The sequence below is a fragment of the Solanum verrucosum genome, unplaced genomic scaffold, assembly GCF_900185275.1.
Source record: "Solanum verrucosum unplaced genomic scaffold, falcon-dt-bn FXZP01000139.1, whole genome shotgun sequence".
In the NCBI taxonomy this organism is placed as follows: domain Eukaryota; kingdom Viridiplantae; phylum Streptophyta; class Magnoliopsida; order Solanales; family Solanaceae; genus Solanum; species Solanum verrucosum.
In genome coordinates this window covers 861,829-885,945 of record NW_026020364.1, presented here as the reverse complement: position 1 = coordinate 885,945, position 24,117 = coordinate 861,829, and the positions used below count along the sequence as shown (strand labels likewise).

Sequence of the window (24,117 nt, the reverse complement as noted above, 5' to 3'; positions counted from 1 at the left end):
ATGCCATGAGATGAGATTACATGGAATAGTGAAAAATCATATAGTCAATCCTAACTTATTTTCAATTAAGGTATGATTGTGGTTTCTTTGTTTCTATGAGCGGTTACTTAAAAATCATTCTTGCAACTCTTCTTGGAAAACTCTTCTTTTAATCTGATGGTTTTCTGTAAAAAGATCTATATCCAGAAGACACTTGTAAAATTATACTGAATATTTTGTTATTGTTTACCAATGTATGTTTTAGTCATTGTTGTGTACCTTTATTGTGTTATGTTATTTCAATAGTATCTCTGTTTCTCTGCCATATGTTAGTTATTATTGTATACTTATTCTTCTTTTTCTAATTTTTATTTAAGGTGTTTTATATCTTATTAATTCTCTATTTTCTGCTAAAAGTTTGAATCATTATTTTACTTTTTTAGAGAGAGGAAAAGAATAAAAGCGGATTTCATTTAAATAATCAGCATCATAAAAGGAGATATGAGTTTTTCCGATCAACCGCCTTATCCTCTGCATTTTATTCTAATTCCATTTGCTGATGGTGATGCTGGAGGTGTTTGTCCTCATTCTTCGATGAACTATGATCTATTTGAGTCCTATTGTCAGTTTGAGCATGCACCTTTTTTCAAGAGAATGACAGATTCCGATAACAACTTGCCAAATTCTATAACATTCCCAGCTATTAAATATAGAGTGAATTCACCAAATCTTCAAGAAAGCAAAGAGATGAGCCATTTATTTTATAAAACCTGCATGTGTGCTAAGTTCTTGAAAGAAGCTTACAAGAATGGGGAAAATTGTACTTTTGCTCATGGTGTTGAAGATCTGCGGGATCCTCCTCCCAATTGGCAGGATCTAGTCCTTGTAAAGGATAGAGAGTTGAATGAGGATAAGGAAAAAATGCATAGGATGAAAATTTGCAAGATATTTTATGATGGAGAGGAGTGTCCTTATGGACATAAGTGCAAATTTCGTCATGAACGTCCTCCAAATTTTAAGACCAACATGCCAAAGGACAAGGAGAGTTTTGCAATAAGTATCAAAACTACAAGGAACATTAGTGATCCTAAGATGATTGAGACTAGTAAGAATGAAAATGATATTGTCCGTTTTAAGATGCCTACATATTGGAAGACAAAGATATGTAACAAGTGGGAGAGAACAGGTCAATGCTCCTTCCGTGATCGTTGTCACTTTGCTCATGGCCTATCAGGTAAGCTAATCTTTTTTTGCCCTCACATTTTCTTTCATTTATATAATTCAATTACATATTTATTGTAAAAAAAAAGGGTGAATAGTACTAGTTATTGATAGAGATCCTAGAGGAAATATTTTTTGTTGCTATGTAAGTTCTTTGTTAGAGATGAAATAGTTCAAATTAGAATGAGAATCTTATATAAAATTGGAAAGAGAGAAGGACTAGGTATTGATAGAGATCCTAGAGGAAATATTTTTTGTTGCTATGTAAGTTCTTTGTTAGAGATGAAATAGTTCAACTTAGAATGAGAATCTTGTATAAAATTAGAAAGAGAGAAGGTCTTCATATGATTTACCTTTTGTATAGTAATTACATTAGAAAAGAGAAAATATCATGTAAAAAAATTGTAGCCAAAATAGCATTCAACAGTTGTATTCTTTCATTAAACATGAAAATCTTGATGTGTTTGGGTCCATATAATATTCCAGGAATTGGTTGTGTTACAATGTCCTTTGGTTGGTATTTCACATATTCACAACTATTTATTGTTCTCCAATGGCGACTATCTTATTTCCTCTGAAATACATTAGATATGTAGTTTCTCTGTCTATTCATATCTAACATTTAAAGCAAGTAACAATGCAAAGCTAACAACATCTATCCTACATCTTGGTTTTTATAGGTCTAACATTAAAGTAACTTGGTCGTTGCAAATTTTTTACTAAACAAGTAGACACAAAGTATGTGAATGATGGTTTCATGAGTTACATATCTCTTATATATTAATTTTTTATATTTGACTTTCTATAGTAAAATATGAGATCTATTGACTTTGATTGTGATCGCTTACTTGGAGTCATATTCTTATTTTTCTATTTAAGTCTAATCTTGTAAGCTCTTTCCTGAAGTTCTTTCTTTCTCTGCTCATTTTGCTGATGTTGGCTATTTCTTTTAGCAGAGTTGCAAGCGCCTGTGTTGATGAATTCTGTCCCTATTACTCCAAGGCCCTTCTCAGCTCCACTTGTTGCAAACACAGTGGTCAATGCTTCGGTAAAAGATGAAAAAGGGGAAAAGAAAATCCTTAAGTGGAAACCATCAAAAAAGATCGCAGAGATATATGGAGATTGGCTCGATGGTTATATTCCACCCCACCTCTTATTTAGAAACATTGAGAGCTGAACTTTCAATTTACTGTTTCCAATACTGATTACATAAATGGATGCATCCCAACAAGGATTATAAACTAATATGGATATCGTATTCATGGTGTATCATCCAATAGTAGTTTGTTATATAGTTTCTTACATTATGTGTAAACTGTTGGCTTTTGAAATTTGGATTTAATATTCTTTTTGTTTTAAGGTAATACCTAATAGAATTTCATCGAGAAAAACATAGAAATATCATAAATTTATTTTACTTTATTCGGATGGATTATCATTATTTTATATGTTTTTCTTTTCTCTGAGAAGATTGGTTTATTAATGATCGTACTAGAACACCAACATATACAAATGCTCATTTTTGTCTACCTTCATTGTAGTTCCAAGGCCAAACACTATTTGATTTTTTCAGATCTTTATGGGCCAGTTGACAAATTAATAGCTCATTTAGCCATGTTTTTGGTAGGCCAAATATCACAATTCAAAATCTTAGATCATGATGACACGTACATCCATTCCACTAGTAGGTAAGTCGAACCCATAGATTGGAACTAGAAGTAACGAGCTATCACACGAAATAGAAGAATGCTAAAGTAAAGGACAAATACAAGAAGTTAAGAGTCAAGATCTACAAAAACATCCCCAAAACATTATATCAATCGATACTCAAGCTATTTGTCAAGACCCAGACCGCCGTGATTGGCACCCACACTAAACCTCCGGTGGTAGAATCATTACTACAGCTCGACTAATCAACTTAACAAAAAACTATGCATCTAAATATACTGAAGCAGTTTTAAATGATAGAATAACATGGAGTTCCCATAAACTCCGAAAGCATTAAATAAACAACTAAACATAACTATTGCGGAAATTCAACCCCTAGAACATGAAGTCAAGGTACCAAAACTCTACTAACGACAAGTCTAAGAAAAAGGGGTGCAACCCCAAAAACTAACATACGAATAAGTCTAACTATAACGTCTGAGTCCGAAAGGAATGGACCAAACAATAGGGGGCCCATGACAGCTTGGAAGAATTGGCTCACCCTTGAATCCAGTCTCGATCAGTGATCTCCTAACTGAGGTCTGTCAGTAGCCGCCTGAAATTACCCTGTACTCAACAAAGAACGAGGAAGTGCAGTATCAGTACACAACCACAGTGTACTGATAGGATCACGCGGCCATTCTAATAAGCACAATATACACAAGCAATTACAACACAATCAACACACATATACGGAATGCACAAGCCAGTTATCATTTAAGAGCAACATACAATTTCCCAATATGAATGATAAGTAGAAATAAGCATAATAATCAGAAATGGTTCTCTCATGGAACCCATACCCAAATTGTTAGTGTGTCAGAACGTGATACCTGATCCAATGTATGTGTCGGAACGTGACACCCAATCCAATATATGTGTCAGAACGTGACACCCGATTCAATGCATGTGTCGGAGCGTAACACCCGATCCAATCAGCACAACCACAATCACAACCACACCATAATGAATAGTACATATAGTCACATGGTCAAGTAGTAGGTTCATTGCATGTAGTTGTTCACACATAATCATTTCATTAGGTTCGATTCACATTTCCCTATTCACATACACGCATGCATACAATGCAGCAATCAACCGGTGTATATCACACAAACAGGAAATCAAACCATCACCTACCTCGAAACCAAACTTGAATCCTCCTAAGACACTTGAGCCTTCCCTATGCGGATTCTTTCCGGTTGTTCCTAGTCTAAAATAGTTAAATAATGCATGATTACTAAACAAGGCCTAATTTACCCAAATTATAACTAAAATTATCAACCCAAGGCAATACCCAGATCCTAATGCTCAATTAGGACTTTTCCACCATGAACTTCATGCCAAAACCGTCCCCAAATGATAATTACCCAAGATTCTAAGTTCTAAGAATCGAAACACATTTTGGGGGAGTAATTATCTTACCTTTAGTGTTAAAAATTATGGGAAAACTGTCAAGAACCTCTATGGGTCATCTCCTAGCTCTCAAGAATGATGTTTTGCAGAAAATAACGAAATTGGGGTTTTTCCCTAACTTAAGTTGCGATTGTCCTGCCACAGCGGCCCCTACTTGGCGGGAATAATCCCACCCGACAGATTGCACTGATACAGAAGCTCGGAATTTGAGTTCCAAGCTTCCATTTCGCAACACACCTTCAACCCTTGACGTTGAGAAACTACCCTTTCATGCCAAGATCAGTTTTGGGAGTTCTACATGCCCGAATTCGATTGTGTAAAGCCGTACAGTCTCCTTAACGTTTTGGCTATCCACTCATGTGATCAAATTCTTAATTAAATCCCCCATTCATTACTAGATTTCCCTAGACCTTACCTGACTCAGATTTCATCCAAATCTGGACTAGACTAGACATTTCCAAGTCACTACTCAAAAGTTTTCTGGCCCCAATTCTTTCTCCATTGGCTTTTCCATAACGACGGGAACATGTCATTACAGTAGATACCAGTTTACCCATCACTCATCCCTGAGTGATAAACTAGGAAAAACTGGCTAAGGTAAGAGTAGAGTAGTACTTGAATTGTTAAATAACTGTGGATACTTGTCTCACATGTCCTTCTCAGTTTCCCAAGTAGCTTCCTTAACTGGACGATGCTTACATTGAACTTTCACAAATATTATCACCTTGGTCCTCAGCTTCTGGACACTGTGGTCAAGAATTTCTATTGGTTCTTCCTCATACCAAAGGTCTTTTTCTAACAAAACTAAGGCCCACTTAATGATGTAATCCCCATCAACATGATACTTCTTCAACATGGACACTTGAAACACTGGATGGACCCCAGATAGGCTAGGCGGTAAAGCCAACCTATAAGCCACTAGCCCTACATAGTCAAGAATCTCCAATGGCCCGATGTAGCGAGGACTAAGCTTGCCCTTCTTGATGAATCTCATCACCCCTTTCATGGGTGACACTTTTAAAAGAGCTTGCTCACAAATATAAAATGTCATGTCCCTTACCCTACGATCTGCATACTTTTTCTATCGACTCTGGCCTGCTAGAAGCTTAGTTTGGATGCTTCTCACCTTATCTTGAGCATCTTTCACCAAATCAACCCCCAAATATTTCACATCTGCAGCCCCAAACCACCCCATGGGTGATCTACATCTCCTCCCATAAAGTGCCTTGAACAGTGCCATGTTAATGCTGGAGTGGTAACTATTATTATAAGAGAACTCACACAATGGTAGGAATTTATCCCAATGCCCTCCAAAGTCAATCACACATTTTCTCAACATGTCGTTTAACACTTGAATTGTCACGCCCCGAGGCTACCCTCTTGACGTAAACATGGGACTTAGGATCACGAGTGACCCCAAGCTAACCCTAAGCTGGCATATCATAAGTATACTAAGATAAACTGAAATGAGAAATACTGCGCAGAAGCTTAAACATGTTATAATCTGAAATGATGGGGAATACCGGACCTAAGTTTGAATATATAAACTGCGAGTTTAATAACAATTGAAAGATCAAACTCAAGCTAAAACTAAATCTAACTATGTCTTAAATAAGCCTCTAATTGACTAGAGATGCTAGGACATGCCCCCAGCTAACTCTAGCAATACTGAAAGTAAAGGAAAACATGTCTATCGTCCTTGAAGAATGAGGACTCACCACTGATACTGCTGGAGATCGGGAACTGATCTATGCATGATCTGAATGCTGAGGACCTGAACCTACATCACGAGAAGATGTAGTGCAGAGTATATGTAAGTACTTGAAAGGTACTGAGCATGTAGGATAGAATAAATCTGAACAATATACACAACTGAACAAAACATACTGAGCAATGATATAAAATGAACATGATAAATATACTAAACATACTGAAGATGAACTGAACTGAGTTCAATGGCAAAATATATGATATGCTGAAGCTGAATACTGAACTGTAACTGATAACCTGATCAACGTACTGGAATCTGACTGTGGGAGCTACTAATAACCGACATAAAACCACATGAGCTAAGCGTGGAGTCTGATGTATACGCCCTATTGAGAGGACCCAATATACCTTTCCTGGGGTATAGAGGCATGACTGGCGTGATCACTTAAAATGATGCCCAACAGAAGGGACTTATACTCTTATGGGGGCACATAATTCTGGGACTATGAGGGTGACTGACCCTAGTCCAACTCGCTCTAAGCCTACTCCTAACTAGAACATGTACTATATAACATAACTACAAATAAACTGGATAGCTCAAGATTCTGACATGCTAATTGAAAATGCAACATTAAGTACTGATAATGAAACATTTGAAAACTGAGGCATGTATATTTGTCCTAACTAGTGTAATTCATGCACTAAAAGAACTACACGATTAGGGTTCTGAGTTCCATGTAAGAATCTATGCAAAACATCACTAAGACATGATAATCTGATTAGGAACGTTACAACAACTAAATCGTAGCAATTATCTGGAGGTCTAGACACTCTAGGTCTAAGAAATATTGAGGGAATCAAGATTTGGACTGAAATCTAGGGACCTAGTTGATGAAAGGAATCCACCAGGGAAATCCCACATACCTGGTGATGAATTTCACGGAGAAATCTTTCGATTTCAAGGATGGAACTGAAGAAAATCTTGTAGATGTTCTTAAGGATGCTAACACCTGAACTCTCTTCTTTTGCTCTAGTTTTTGGTGAATGATCGATTAGGGTAAGTTTTGATTAAGTTACTAGGCTCAAACTGACCAAAATTACATAGTTTAGGTGTCCAATGCATAAGGGAAAAGACCAAAATGTCCCCACTTAAAATCTGATGGGGCCCGACCATGGACATAACGATGGCCCATCACAAGGACCATGGTCCATCGTATGGGTTGTGGTCTGTAAGCCAGTAGCTATAGGTTATTGGCCATTCCCTCTACCGTCCACTTTAAGGACCGTGTAAAGTATCACGGATCGTGAAGGTGATCGTGGTCCTTCACTTGGGCTAGGGGCCTGCTGGCTTAGCTTCAAGGGAGCCACCATAGCCCGTCATCAAGACCACAGCTCGTGAAGGGCTCCGTGGTCTCGTGTCTGAGCTTGGTGGGGTTCTGCTTGGCATACATGAGCCTCCCCATGACTCTTTGGGTGGTCCACTGCCCGTGAAGGGTCCCGTGCTCGACCTCTTCTGGGAGGGTATGAGGCACGAGCAGGTCAACGAACCGTGGTTCCTTTCACGGTCCGTGAAACCTGCCGTGGTTCACAGATTTTTTTGTGGAGTCCAAAAGCTGATTTTTCTGAGGTGTTACAATATCTCCCCCTTGGGAACATTCGTCCTCGAAGGAAGCCTGAGCGAGCAGAGTATGTAGGGAAAGAACTGTAAACCCTACCACTAAGTACTGGAAACTGAAACCTAACTGAACTATCCCATGAACATTCAAATATGCTGAAAATGCAAGTATAACTGAAAGAACATGATACTAAGACTGAAATTACGCAAGAGTAACTAAAAGACTGAAGAGGAACTATTACCTCAAGCTGGAATGGGATCGAAAGGAAAGAGATGAGGATATTTGGCTTTCATGGCTGCTTCTGCTTCCCAAGTAGCTCCCTCGACAAATTTACTCCTCCACAATACCTTAACTGAAGCGACTTCTTTATTTCTCAACCTTCGAACCTGACGATCAAGAATTTCAAATGGAACTTCCTCATAAGTGAGACTATCCTTCACAGCCACACTCTCTAAAGGTACTATGGATTCTACATCACCCACACACTTCTTTAACACGTAATATGAAAGACCGAATGCACTGCTGCTAATTTTGCTGGTAACTCTAACTCATATGCTACTTTACCAACCCTTTTCAAGATCTTGTAAGGGCCAACATATCTAAGGCAGAGCTTCTCCTTTTTTCCAAATCTCATCACCCCCTTCATGGATGACACTTTCGGGAAAACCCAATCAACTTGGAACTCCAAGTCCCTTCTCCTCACATTTGCATATGAGTTATGGTGACTCTAGGCTATCTTAAGTCTATCTCTGATGAGCTAAAATTTTTCCATAGAATTATGAACCGAGTCTAGCCCTATTGAGGCTGCTTTACCTACTTCAAACCAACCAACTGGAGATATGCATCTACGCCCATACAATGTCTCATAAGGGGCCATCTGAATGCTGGAATGGTAGCTATTGTTGTAGGAAAACTTTATAATAAGAAGGTGATAATCTTAACTACCCTTGAAGTCGATCACACAAGCTCTCAACATGTCCTCTAAGGTCTGTATGGTATGCTCTGCCTGACCATCCGTTTGTGGATGAAATGTTATGTTGAGGTTAACCTGAGTACTAAGACCTTTCTGAAATGACTTCCAGAAATGAGAGGTAAACTGAGAACCTCTATCTGAGATGATAGACAAAGGAACCCCATGCAAGCTGACTATCTCATTAATGTAAGTCTTGGCGTAGTCCTCTGCTGAATTAGTAGTCTTAACAGCCAAAACGTGAGCGGACTTAGTAACTGTGTCTGCTATCACCCAAATGGAGTCATGCTATCTACGTGTACGAGGTAAACTTATAGTGAAGTCCATGTTTATCACTTCCCACTTCCATGTAGGAATGTTAATATCTTGAGTCATACCTCCTAGTTTCTGATGTTCTACCTTCACCTGTTAGCAATTTGGGCACTTAGCCACAAAATCAGCTATATCTCTATTCATGCCATTCAACCAAAAGACTTTCCGCATATCACAATACATCTTGGTGGCACCTAGATGAATAGAATACCTGGAGTTATGGGCTTCTGTAAGGATCCACTGCTTCAACTCACCCACCTTAGGAACACATAAACGACCCTGGTAGAGAAGCACACCATCTCCCCCTTGGGAGAAACCCTCAACTTTATATTGATGAACTACACCCTTCAATTGAAGTAATATCGAATCACTGTCTTGTGTTTTCTTAACATCCGCTACTAGTGAAGATTCTGAGCTATTCTGAACGGTCACACCATCATCTGATATGTTCAGAAGGCAAACTCCAAAGCGAGCAAGCCGGTGAACATCTTTTGCTAATTCCCTTCTTTCTTTCTCAATATGCGCTAAACTTTCTATAGATAGTTTGCTAAGAGCATCAACTACTACGTTGGCCTTACCAGGATGGTAGAGCGCATTCATATCATAGTCTTTGAGGAATTCAAGCCATCTCCTCTGGCGAAGATTTAACTCTTTCTTGGTGAAAACATACTGAAGGCTCTTATGGTCTATGGACACATCTACGTGAACACCATACAAGTAATGTCTGCAAATATGAAGGGAATACTACGACTTCAAGCTCGAGGTCATGAGTCGGATAGTTCTTCTCATGCACCTTAAGCTTTCTAGAAGCGTAAGCTATAACATTACCTTGCGGTATCAACACACAACCTAGGCCGACTCTGGATGTATCATAATAGATCACATAACCATCTGACCATTTTGTAGAGTCAAAACATGAGTTGTAGTCAACCTAATTTTCGGTTCTGAGAATCTCTTCTCAGACTCTATTGACCACTGAAGCTTAACCTTTTTCTGAGTCAACTTACTCAATGAAGAAGCTATGGATGAAAATCATTCCACAAACCTTCTGTAATAACCGGCTAGACCCAAGAAACTTCTGATATCTGTAGGAGAGGTAGGTCTGTGTAACACCTCGGAAACCAGACTTAGAAAATGCAGCAGAAAAATAGCAGAACCAATGAACCACGACAGGGTTCACGGACTGTGAGAGAGACCACGGTCCGTTGACCTTCCCGTGAACTCAACACCCTTCCAACATAGGTTGACCACGGAGCCTTTCATGGGCTATGGACCACCTCATAGGACGTACTGGCGCTTGTCGGATCCAGGTAGAGTCCACCAGGCCCAAACGTCAGACCACGGGACCCTTCATGGGCCGCGGTCCTGAAAACGGACTGTGGTAGCGCCCGTGGAAGATCGTCTCAAAAACCAGCGACCACAGGACCAAGGACCACGGCCAGCTTGACTGTTCGTGGTCGTTTTGATTGTCCGTTAGAAAGTCCGTGGTCAACTGCGTCATATTTTAAGTCAGGGGTCATTTTGTCCTTTCCCCTATGCATTGGACCTCTAAACTACATCGTTTAACCCCTAAACTACGTATTTTTTGTCAGTTTTTGCCTAGAAACAAAATTAGAATCTAACCTAATCAATCATTCAAAAAAAATCACTGATCTTAGAGCAAAATAAGAGGATAAGTCGAGCAACCCTAATCCAAGAATGCAAAAAGATTTCATCAGTTCCAACCCCAAATCGAAAGATTTCTCCGTGAAAGTCGTCACGATGTATGTGGGATTTCACTAGTGGGTTCCTTTCACCAATTAGGTCCCTAGAATTCTGTCAAATTCTTTATTCTCTACATCATGCTTAGACTTAGGGTTTCTAGAATTTCAGATTTATGTTGGGAATCAGTTGTTAGACTAATCCAAATCAGATTATCATATTATTGTAGAATTGTTGCTTAGTTCTTGCATGAAATTCAGAACCCTAGTTGTGTAGATTCATTTAGGTCATGAATTATACTTGCTAGGACATCTTATTCGATTATACATGTTCCAGTTAAGAATGTTTCATTATCAGTATATTAATGTTGCATTTTCAGTTAACATGTCAGAATCTCGAGCTATTCAGTTTATTATAGTTTTGTTGTATTTTATACATTCTATTGGGAGTAGGCTTAATACCGAGTTCTACTAGAGTCAGTCACCCTCATAGTCCCAGAACTAATTTCCCCCGTAGGTAAGTCTCCTCTGTAGGCATTATATTTAGTGATCATGCCAGTCATGCCTCTATACCCTTAGCAAGTTATATTGGGTCCCCTCGATGGGGCGTATACATCGGACTCCACATTTAGCTCATGTGATTTTATGTTGGTTATTAGTAGCTCCCACATATAGATTCTAGTGTATTGACCAGGTTCTTAGTTTCAATTAAGTATTCAGTATGTTATAAACTTGATCATTACATTCAGTCAGTTCATATTCATCATGTTTAGCATTTTCTTTATGTTTATCTTATATCATTGATCACTATGCTCTATTTATGTTATGTAATATTGTTCAGCTTTATTCTATCTTGGATGCTCAGTACCTTCAAGTACTGACACATACTCTGCTTACATCTTCTCGTGATGTAGGTTCAGGTCCTCCACATCCAGATCATGCATAGATCGGTTCTCGATCTCCAGTTCAATAGTATCAGTGGTGAGTCCTCATTCTTTGAGGACGAGTGACATGTTATCTTTCCATTTTCAGTATTTGCTAGAGTTAGTTAGGGGCATGTCCCAACATCTCTAGTCAGTTAGCACATAGATAGATTGAGGTTTAGCATTTGAGTAATAGTTCATTGTCTTAAAATCTTGTTCAGTATATATATATTCAGACTTAGAATGGGTATTCCCCATCATATCATTTTATGATATGTTTCTAGCTTCTGCAAAATATGTCTATTATGTTGAAAATCTTTAAGTATGCTTATGATATGCTAACAGGGTTAACTTGGGGGTCACTCGTGATCCTAGGTCCCGTGTCCACATCCTGGGGGTAGCTTCGGGGAGTAACAAACTTGGTATCAGAGCATTAGGTTTAAGTGTCCTAGGATGTCTGAAAAGCCGCATTAAGTAGAGTCCTTTTCATGGGTGTGAAGTGTACCACATCAGATGAGAGGGAGTCTAGGAGGTGCTTTAGTAAATCGTGCTACTTTTATCGTGCGTGATGTATGATCCAACTTCTCTTTCTAATTGTCGTTATGCATTTTCAAATCGTGCCTCCTCGTACAGCTTACGCAAGGAATGCGAATGCCCGCAACACTAACACAGTTTCTCCCGTCCCAGACTATGAGGTTTCAAATGCAGAGTTTTGAAATGCTATTCAACTTTTGGCTCAGAGTGTTGCCAACCAGAACAATCAGCAGGTTCCAATTTCTGCAAATGCTAATGTTGGGTCCACACTAGCCAGGGTCTGAGACTTCGTCCGTATGAATCCACCAGAATTTCTAGGGTTGCAAGTTGGAGAATATCCCCAGAACATCATTGATGAGGTCAAGAAAATCTTTGGAGTGACGCAAATGACTAGAAATGATAGAGTAGAGTGGGCGTCCTACCAACTTAATGATGTATCTCACATCTAGTTTATTGAATGGAAAGAAAACAGGGGTACAAATGCATTTCCTATCAAGTGGGAATGTTTTAATGAGGCTTTTATGGACAGGCTCTTCCCAAGAGGGTTGAGGGAGGCAAAAGCTCAGGAGTTCATGAATTTGAGGCAAGGTAGTATGTCAGTCCAATAGTACAGGCTCAAGTTCACACAACTCTCCAGGTATGCTCCCCATATGGTTGCTGATTCGAGGGCGCATATGAATAAGTTTCTATACGTGGGTTATTATAGAAGGTTCGTGGAAGGATTTTCATCCATAGCTTTTCCATTGACTAAGTTAAACTCAGAAAAAGGTTAAGATTCAATGGTCAGATGAGTGTTAGAAGAGCTTCGCAGAACTGAAACTAGGTTGACTACAACTCTTGTTTTGACTCTACCAGAGGGTTCAGACAGTTATGTGATCTATTGTGATACGTCCAGAGACGGCCTAGGTTGTGTGTTGATGAAGTGAGGTAAGGTTATAGCTTATGCTTCTAGACAACTTAAGGTGCATGAGAAGAACTATCTGACTCATGACCTCGAGCTTGTAGCCGTAGTATTTTCCCTAAAGATTTGGAGACATTTCTTGTATGGTGTTCACGTGGATGTGTTTACAGACCATAAGAGCCTTCAGTATGTGTTCACCCAGAAAGAGTTGAATCTTCGCCAAAGGAGATGGCTTGAGTTCCTCAAAGATTATGAAATGAATGTGCTTTACCATCCTGGTAAGGCCAATGTAGTAGCTGATGCTCTTATTAGACTATCTATGGGTAGTGTAGCACATGTTGAGGAAGAAAGAAAAGAACTAGCAAAAGATGTTCACATGCTTGCTCGCTTGGGAGTTCGCCTTATGGGCATATCAAATGGTGGTGTAACAGTTCAGAATCTTCATTAGTAGCGGAGGTTAAGGAAAAACAAGACAATGTTCCGGTATTGCTTCAACTGAAGAGTGCAGTTCATCAGCAGAGAGTTGAGGTTTTCTCCCAAGGGGGAGATGGTGTGCTTCGCTATCATGGTCGATTATGTGTTCCTAAGGTGGGTCAGTTGAGACAACATATTCTTGCAAAAGCCCATAACTCCAGGTATTCTATTCATCCAAGCGCTACTAAGATGTACCCTGATCTGCGAGAAGTCTTTTGGTGGAATGACATGAAAAGGGATATAGCAGATTTTGTGAATAAGTGCCCCAATTGTCAGCATGTGAAGGTATAACATCAGAAACCAGGAGGTATGACTCAAGAGATTAACATTCCTACATGGAAGTGGGAGGTGATCAACATGGACATCATTACAGTTTTATCTTGTACGCGCAGACAACATGACTCTCTTTGGGTGATAGTAAACAAAGTTACTAAGTCTACTCATTTCTTGGCTGTTAAGACTACAGATTCGGTGGAAGACTACACCAAGCTTAACATTAGTGAGATAGTTAGGTTGCATGCGGTTTCTTTGTCTATCATCTCAGATAGAGGTCCTCAGTTTACCTCTCATTTTTGGAAGCCATTTCAAAAAGGTCATGGTACTCAGGTTAATCTCAACACAACTGTCACGACCCGAGAGCACCCTCTAGTCGTAACACGGCGTAATTATCCCCGAAGGGGTCACATACAATCCCTTAGCTTTCATCATCACATAAAGACATAGAAAAATAAGGATAAATTAAAAACTTTTACAATAGAAGTCACTTCTTCATATGAGGAAAATAGGAACTAGACATTGTCTCAATCACCATCTAAACATAAGAGTACAAATAGGGACAATGGCCTTTACATCAATAAAGTTCCCAACAATGGGAAATACAACATAGTCTAGAACATAAGAGGTAAACTAGAAAGTTGACTCAATAGCAACTCATCTTTGAACTTGAGGACTCACCAAGCCTAGGGAATAGTCGACCCAATCTTCACCTTCAAGGAAGTAGTAATATCAACGACCGAAACCTACACTCATAGTAAAGTAGAAAATATGGGTTAGCATAATGAATTGTACTAAGTATGGGCACATTGCACAAAATCCTGAAAACATGCATAAACGGGATATTTAGTTGAAATCATGCTTTTAGTCAAGTTTAGAAACCAGTATGCACATTCATAAAGAAACATAATTCAATTCGACATATGATCATCCCAAAGCCATACAAGTGCAATGCAAAGGCAAGATCCCATAATCCTACCAAATGCTAAGTATTACTTTTAGGCTACCAACAATACACATAAAAGTGATGACATTCACATTCATAGCATTCATTCATACCTTCCATGCATTATTCATAAATCACAATAATATAAGAGAACCTTACCAAAACTCCTCTTAGAGTATACTTGTGCAATGTAAAAGTGAAGTCCCATACCCCCACTCACACGAAGAAATACCTCTTAAGAAGTCCTACTTAAAGTCCATGTCATTACCATAGTTCATTCATTATCATTTAGGGAAAGATTGCATTAACCGATATAGACCATGTGAGCTACATGGAATCCGGTGTTCTACCCCTACACTGAAAAGTGGTGTTCTAATTGCCTAATGTAGAACGTACATTCTAGTTATTTAGGTGGATCCACTAGCTAAGACCTATGTGGGCACATAGTTACGGGAAAAGGAGATTGCTACTAGAAAATCAGACTTGCTAAACGTAGAAGGTTTCTATCTCATGAGATATCCTACATTGGGAAGCCGAACTTGCTAAACGTAAAAGCCCCCATCTTACTTTCATGTCCTCTCGGTGCTAAGCATTATCCCCTTTAAATGTCACCATTAGCCTTTACTTAGGTTCAATAGTCACAATTGAGTGTATTAGACCCTCATGTCAATATATATCATAATAGCCCATAGGTTCCTTAAGTGAGAATGCTCCTTTCACATTTAGAAACGTTAGCATGTGAGTAAAACCTTTCACATTGCAATAGTAGTGTGATCATGAGAAGGTCCTTTCAAGCAACACCATAGGTTTACTATAAACATACATCCATACATGCTTTATACATAATCAAGTGTATAGGGTACAAGGGAGATGGATCTGACATCAATACCCCCACACTAGATATAGGATCATTCATATCCAAGTAATTCACATAGTCATGTAGAAAAAAACATCAACATACACCAACCCTAGACAATTACCCTTTTAGGCCATGAACCATTATCAACCCTAACATTATAGAATTACCACAATAGATAGATATTTCATGATTCCACCATCAATTAAACATAAACAGAATCAACTACCAACTTCCATGGCTAATCAAGTCACATCCTAGTTCACAATTTAGGAAGAAAGGGAAACCATGGGTCCAAGAGAGATCTTCATAAAAAATTATCAATACTACATCAATTTAACCATAAACCATCATATTAACCACAATAGATCATAATTGAACAATATAAATCGTTCTAGAAGAAGATCCCATGTTTAGAGTAAAACCCTAGATTTTGGAAGTCTTAAAAACACACTTTGAAGGGACTTTTTGGGGGATAACTACCCAGGAATGAAGAGTATCCATACCTTAGGTGGAGATCCTCATGAATTTGGAGAAGAAAGACTTGTTCTTGGTGACCTAGCTTGAGCTTTGACTTGGTTCTTCAATGGAGTCCTAGAGAGAGAACTTTGGGAGGGAAGTGGGTTTTGATTTTGAGTTGTGAGTTGTGAGGGGTCAAAGACTTGTTTTAATACCTAAAAATACTTTAATATACTTAAAATAACTAATTATAACCGTCCTAACCCTTAAAACAAATTAATTAGGAAGTTACTAAACTACCCCCACTTAGCCGACCTAAGGAAGTCCACCCAAGCCACCATCCACGGGTCCCCGTTCACGGGGAGTGGTCCAAATCACAGACGATACTAGTCACTCGTGGTTTGGATCAGAGATGGGTGGCTCAAGGTTTTTTGTGAGGAGACTAAGTCCCAACTCACGAGACTAATCCATGAGGCGTGATTCAGTCTACGCTCCGTACTGCACACTTGTGAATTGGGGCTGTGGTTAGGCAGTTTGGAGGGTCGTTGGTAGAAACTAAGTGTTGACTCACTACCCCCACCTACGGGGTGTGAGTCAACCTACACCTCGTAGGTTGCCTCTTTGTGAATGAGGCTATTTTGGACAGCTTTTTGGACCTTTCCTTGGGTCCTCCTCATGGACCCTTTCGGGAGGGGGTCCTAGGGGAGTCGTGCCTTGACGTTTAGGCACTAGAACCCTAATACTAAGTTAGGAACATTATTTTAGGACCTTAACCTTACGTTTATATTTCATTAGGCTACTAGACTACACGTTAGGCTCTAGTTTAGTTCATTAGAAATACGGGGTGTTACATTATCTCCCCCTTGGGAACATTCGTCCCCAAATGATGACCAAAACATCAACTAAGTTAGAAACTCTAGACTTGTAGCCCATCATGCATGACATATCAAATATGAGCAAAGCTCACAAAAGCACTATCCACCATATGCAACATTCAAAAGGTGGAAACTTCATCTCCATCACAAGACATAGTCAATGCGACATGTGAGAGTAGAACCATATCTACCAAAAATCAATATGGGTGAAACTCATCAAATAACATAAACGTAGGAGGAACTACCTTCTCCAACTCAAGCAAGCTCAACACAACAATATTAAGCCAACATGTCATGTCATCAAAACATAACTAAGCATGCTCATTATTTCACCTCATGAAGCTGAATATGCAATCATCATACTACAATGCAATTCAACAAGAGGAACATATAGATCAAGGAAACTCAATGTAAACAATAAATGGATTCTCATAAGAACATGTAACACATAAGGAAATCATGGAGGGCTCATTCAATACACATGACTCCCAAAACACTAAAAACTATAGATGAATGACTTACCTCAAGTTTGAATAGGAGTAGAAGGAAAAAAATGAAGAAAACAGGACATCATATCAGCCTCGGCCTCCCATGTAGAACCCTCAACGAGGTGATTCCTCCATAGAACCTTAACGGAAGCTACTTCCTTATTTCTCAACTTCTTCACTTGCCGGTCCAAAAACTCAGCCGGGACCTCTTCATAAGAAAGGTTCTCATCAACTCCTAAGCCTTCTAAAGGAAGGATAGACACCGGATCCCTAATACACTTTTTGAGCATGGAAACATGAAACACCGGGTGGACCGGGGACAACTCATTTGGCAAGTCCACCTCATATGCAACTTTCCCAATACGCTTGAAGACTTGGTATGGGCCCACATACCAGGGACAAAGTTTCCCCTTCTTGCCAAACCTCATCACACCTTTCATAGGTGAGATTTTTAAATACACCCAATCACCAATTTCAAACTCTAGATCCCTCCTTCTATTGTCGGCATAAGACTTTTAATGACTATGGGCCGTCTTCAACCTATCTCTAATAAGTCAAACTTTTTCAATGGCATCATAAACTAGTTCGGGACCAATTAGAGCAAACTCACCTACCTCAAACCACCCAACCGGAGATCTACACCTTCTCCCATAAAGTGCTTCAAATGGAGCCATGGCAATGCTAGAGTGGTAACTATTGTTGTAGGCAAATTCAATCAAAGGGAGATGGTCATCCCAACTACCTTTGAAATCGATCACACATGCTCTCAACATGTCCTCCAAGGTTTGAATGGTCCTTTCCGCTTGAATATCCATTTGAGGATGAAAAGTGGTACTAAGTTTAACATTTGTACCAAGCCCTTGTTGGAATGCCTTCCAAAAGTGTGAAGTAAATTGGGCACCCTGATCCGATATGATAGATAAGGGAACCCCATGCAACCTCACTATATCATTGATGTACAACTTGGCATAGTATTCCACCGAGAACGAAGTCTTAACCAGAATGAAGTGGGCTGATTTAGTCATCATATCGACAATGACCCAAATAGAATCATGTTGCCTTCGAGTACGGGGAAAACCCACTACAATGTCCATGTTCACATCCTCCCATTTCCAAGTAGGAATATCTATATATTGGGACAATCTTCCGAGTTTTTGGTGCTCGGGTTTGACTTGTTGACAATTTGGACACTTGGCTACAAAACCCGCTATATCCTTTTTCAAACCATTCCACAAATAGACTTCCCGTAGGTCACGATACATCTTGGTGGCTCCCAGATGAATAGAATATCGCGAACCATGAGCCTTTTATAAAATTTGCTCCCTTAGGCCATCCACATTCGGAACACACAATCTTCCCTGGTACCTAAGCACCTCATCTCCCCCTTGGGAGAAAGCTTCAACGGACTTATTGAGAACCAATTCTTTCAACTCCATTAAAATAGGATCTAGGTGTTGCTTAGACTTCACATCAACAACAAAGGACGATTCAGAACTATTATGAACCATAAACCCACCCTTGGAGGATTCCATTAGTTGGACACCTAACCGGGCCAACCTATGCACATCACAAATCGATTCCTTCTTCTCATCTTCTACATGGGCCACACTAGCCATTTACAATCTACTTAGGGCATCCGCAACCACATAATCTTTGTCGGGGTGGTATTGGACACTCATGTCATAATCCTTCAAAAGCTCTAACCACCTTTTTTGTCGGAGATTCAAGTCTTTTTGGGTAAACGGTTATTGAAGACTCTTGTGGTGGGTAAACAAATCTACATGTACCCCATAGAGATAGTCCCTCTATATTTTCAAGGCAAAAACCACCGCCGCTAGCTCGAGGTCATGGGTCGGGTAGTTCTTTTCATGAGTCTCGAGTTGCCTTGAATTATAGGTGATCACCTTACCATGTTGCATTAGAACACATCCCAATCCTATTCTCAAAGCATCACAATATACTACGAATCCGTCGGTACACTCCGGCAAGGTCAATATCGAAGCGGAGGTGAGATTATCCTTAAACTCTTTGAAACTCTTTTCACAAGCCTCCGTCCACTGAAATTTTAACTTCTTTTGGGTCAAGGCCGTTAATGGAGAAGCAATAGATAAGAAGCCTTCAACAAATCTCCTATAATACCCGGCCAAACCCAAAAAACTTCGAATAGCGGTGGGACTTAAGGGTCTAGGCCAATTCTTCACCGTATCTATTTTTTTCGAATCCACCTTTATACCCACACTCGACACAATGTGACCAAGAAAAGCAATCGACCTTAGCCAAAACTCGCACCTGCTAAACTTAGCATAAAGTTGGTGGTCCTTGAGGACTTGCAATACTAACCTCAAATGCTTCACATGATCACCCTCATTCCTCAAATAGATCAAAATGCCATCAATAAAAATGATCACAAATAAATCAAGATACTGTCTAAAAACTCTATTCATAAGATCCATGAACGCCGTCGGGGCATTTGTTAGACCAAAGAACATAACTAGGAATTCATAGTGACCATATCTTGTACGGAAAGCCGTTTTAGGAATGTCAACAACTCTCACCCTAAGTTGGTGATAACCCGACCTTAAGTCAATCTTCGAAAAGTAACTCACCCCTTGGAGTTGGTCAAACAAATCTTTAATTCTAGGGATTGGGTACTTATTTTTTATAGTGACTTTGTTCAATTGGTGGTAATCGATACGCATCAGAAGTGAACCATATTTCTTCTTCACAAATAATACCGGGCACCCCATGAAGATAGGCTTGGTTGAATAAAACCCTTATCTAGCAAGTCCTTGAGTTGTTCCTTTAATTCCTTCAATTGGTAGGCGGTTAGTTCCTCCTTCTCTCTTGGAGACACTGCCATAACTTTAAGTACCTTAAACACTTCATTAATGAACCCTTGCGGGTCCTCATCCACTTTGGAGCCATAGAATGTAGGGGGGTTAATCCTTGTGAAATTCCTAATCTTTGAAGTGGTAGTACTTGCATTGGGATTCACTTGGACCCTAGCATCTCTAGTAACTTGAGTCGTTAGAGCATGAGTCAAAGTTTGGAGAGCCATTCTTATCTCCACATTGGTCATAGCTCCCTCATCATTAGGAACTCGAGGGACTTAAGGCTCTTAGGCATCTTGAGGACCTTGGGGAGGAACTCCCTCATCATTCACCATCTCTTCTACCTTTCTTCTTAAGTTCGCCCTTCTTGTATTCATATTCCTATAAGCAGAAGATAAAAAGGGTTAGGAAAAAGGGATTTTATAGAGTAAAAACTCTAAGGCACGATTAAGGAATAATCTAAGAAGTGAAAAGTTCCTAAGCATCTTATAGCCTCTCATTCATAAGTGTGGCGTACTTCAGATTCATGAACAAGACTCTACTAGATGTGGTTCATAAGACATCATCCTAGAATCTTTCTAAACCTTAGGCTCTGATACCAAGTTTGTCACTACCCGAGAGCACCTCTAGTCGTAACACGACGTAATTGACCCAGAAGGGGTCGCATACAAGCCCTTAGCTTTCATCATCGCATAAAGACATAGAAAAATGAGAAAAAAATTAAAGCTTTTACAATAGAAGTCACTTCTTCATATAAGGAAAATGGGAACTAGACATTGTCTCAATAACCATCTAAATATAAGAGTACAAATAGAGACAATTCCCTTTACATCAATAAAGTTCCCAAGAATGGGAAATACAACATAGTGTAGAACATAAGAAGTAAACTAGAAACTTTAATCAATAGCAACTCATCCTCGAACTTGAGGACTCACCAAGCCTAGGGAATAGTCGACCCAAGCTTCACCTTCAAGGAAGTAGTAAGTATCAACGACCGGAACCTACACTCATAGTAAAGTAGAAAATATGGGTTAGCACAATTAATTGTACTAAGTATAGAAACCATGCACAGAATCCTTAAAACATGCATAAAAGGAAAATTTTGTTGAAATCATGCTTTTAGTCAAGTTTAGGAACCATTATGCACATTCATAAAGAAACATAATTTAATTCAACATATGAGCAACCCAAAGCCACACAAGTGCAATACAAAGGCAAGATCCCATAATCCTACCAAATTCTAAGTATTACTTTTAGGCTACCAACAATATACATAAAAGTGATGACATTCACATTCATAGAATTCATTCATACCTTCGATGCATTATTCATAAATCACAATAATATAAGAGAATCTTACCAAAACTCCTCTTAGAGTACACTTGTGCAATGTACAAGTGAAGTCCCATACCCCCAGTCACACTAAGGAATACCCCTTAAGAAGTCATAGTTAAAGTCTATGTCCTTACCATAGTTCATTCATTATCATTTAGGAAAAGATTGTGTTAACCGACATAGACCATGTGAACTACATGGAATCCGGTGTTCTACCCCCACACCAAAAAGAGGTGTTCTACTTGCCTAAGGTAGAACGTACATTCTAGATATTTAGGTGGATCCACTAGATAAGACCTATGTGGGCACATAGTTATGGGACAAGGATATTGCTACTAGAAACCCGAACTTGCTAAACGTAGAAGGTTTCCATCTCATGAGATATCCTACATTGGGAAGCCGGACTTGCTAAACGTAAATGCCCCCATCTCACTTTCCTGTCCTCTCGGTGCTAAGCATTATTCCCTTTAAAAGTCACCATTAGCCTTTACTTAGGTTCAGTAGTCATAGTTTAGTGTATTAGACCCTCATGTCAATATATATCATAATAGCTCATAGGTTCCATAAGTGAGAATGTTCCTTTAACATTTAGAAACGTTAGCATGTGAGTAAAACCTTTCACATTGCAATAGTAGTGTGATCATGGGAAGGTCCATTCAAGCAACATCACATGTTTACCATAAAGATACATCCATACATGCTTTATACATAATCAAGTGTAGAGGGTACAAGGGAGATAGATCTTACATCAATACCCCCACACTAGATATAGGATCATTCATATCCAAGTAATTCACATAGTCATGTAGAAACAACATCAACATACACCAACCCTAGCTAATTTTACTTTTAGGCCATGAACCAATATCAACCCTAACATTATAGAATTACCACAATAGATTGAGATATTACATGATTACACCATCAATTAAACATAAACATAATCAATAACGAACCTCCATGGCTAATCAAGTCACATCCTAGTTCACAATTTAGGAAGAAAGGGAAACCATGGGTCCAAGAGAGATCTTCATCAAAAACTATCAATACTACAACAATATAACCATAAACCATCATAATTAACCACAATAGATCATGATTGAACAATAGAAATCGTTTAAGAAGAAGATCCATGCTTATAGTAAAACCCTAGATTTTGGAAGTCTTAAAAACACACTTTGAAGGGACTTCTTAGGGGATAATGTAACGACCCGGAAAATGATAGAGTGAAACTAGAGCCTCACATGTGAGGTTGGAGTCGAGAACTTAATGAAATAGTTATAATTGAATTTGACCCAAAAAGTTCTTAAAATGTGCTTCGGAAGTTACCGAAAACTTGTTTAGCTGTATATAAAAAGATCCGTTTCGTTTTTCGAAAATCCAACTTCATATTCTTGTTTAGGGGGTCAAATTGAGTGGGAAATGGGTCTAACCCAAATTTTAGAGCAACCGTATCAAAATCCGAAATTTCCAAGTGAAGCCTTTTTCGAGGGTCTACTTTGGAGGGTCATATCTCCTAGCACACAAATAATTGGGTGGCCCATAACATATCAATGGAAATCCCTTTGAGTTAGCTACCTAACTCACTTCGTTTCACCTCATTCGGAGTTCGGACGAAGAAGTTATGCCCATTTTCGTAAAATCTGTCCGGCAGGAAATGCAAATTTCCAGTGACCGAAATTACTGTTCACCCGCCTCTTTTTTTTTTCTAAGTGTTGGACCAATTTTTTCCAAAGGACATATATTATTTCCTAGAAATTATAAAACCCTTTTGACCAAAATTCGTCCATTTAAATCACTCCAATTAGGAAGAAAAAAGAAACCCTCCCTCTCTCAAAAAAAAAAACTCTCTCAAAACCCCATGGAAGCTCAAGGTGAAAGATGGAGCTAGGGTGGATGGTGGCTGCTGATTTCTTCTCTAATTTCGTTTGGTTCTTGAAGAATAAGGTATGGGGACTCTTCATCTTTGATTCCTTCTTCAATCAAAGAGTCAATCCAAAAGATTTCAAAAGTTGTTCAAAAACTCAAAATCCTAATTTCGATTCTAGCATGGGTTCTTGCATTAAATGTTTTTTTTAATGAGGATTTATGTTATTATTGATGGTTTTAAGAAAGGAAATTCCATGAACCCATGTCTTTGCAAATTTCCAAAAGTTGGCTTATGAAGTGGGGTTATTGTTTATGATTGAATGATGATAGAATTATGCTTAAATTGAGTTGAATAGTTGATTTCTATTATTATCTATGTTTATCTATTGTGAATTATTGGAGAGTTGAGGAATGGTGATTGTGGCTTTGGAAAAGGGTAAGTTGGCCTAACTTCATTGTTAATGTAGAATTGATATAAAATTTTGATAGGTTGATGTGTGATCCACTTATGGTGGAGGTGTCTACTTATGGAATGTATTATGATTGAGGCCATGAAGGGCATTATATGAGTGTTATTGTATTGTTATATTATTATATATGAATGAGGCTATATGTAAAGTCCTATATGAAGCTATACGTAAAGTTTTATGTGAAGCTATATATGAAGGTATGGTGTGAATGAGTTTTATGTGAAGCTATATATGAAGGTATGATGTGAATGA

General features: G+C 38.9%; 2 protein-coding genes across 2 annotated transcripts; one reads left to right on the top strand and one right to left on the bottom strand.

Moving 5' to 3' along the window:
• Positions 1–480: 480 nt before the first annotated feature.
• LOC125837828 (zinc finger CCCH domain-containing protein 39-like) lies at positions 481–2,377 on the top strand. The gene is made up of 2 exons (XM_049516899.1): positions 481–1,213; positions 2,157–2,377. The coding sequence occupies exons 1-2, from the start codon at positions 481–483 to the stop codon at positions 2,375–2,377; spliced, it is 954 nt and encodes a 317-aa protein (XP_049372856.1).
• Positions 2,378–4,969: 2,592 nt separating this feature from the next.
• Positions 4,970–18,976, bottom strand: LOC125837827 (uncharacterized). Its single transcript, XM_049516897.1, has 4 exons — positions 18,734–18,976; positions 9,143–9,504; positions 5,450–5,582; positions 4,970–5,299 (listed from the first exon to the last, which is right to left on the bottom strand). The coding sequence occupies exons 1-4, from the start codon at positions 18,974–18,976 to the stop codon at positions 4,970–4,972; spliced, it is 1,068 nt and encodes a 355-aa protein (XP_049372854.1).
• Between the last annotated feature and the right edge of the window lie 5,141 nt (positions 18,977–24,117).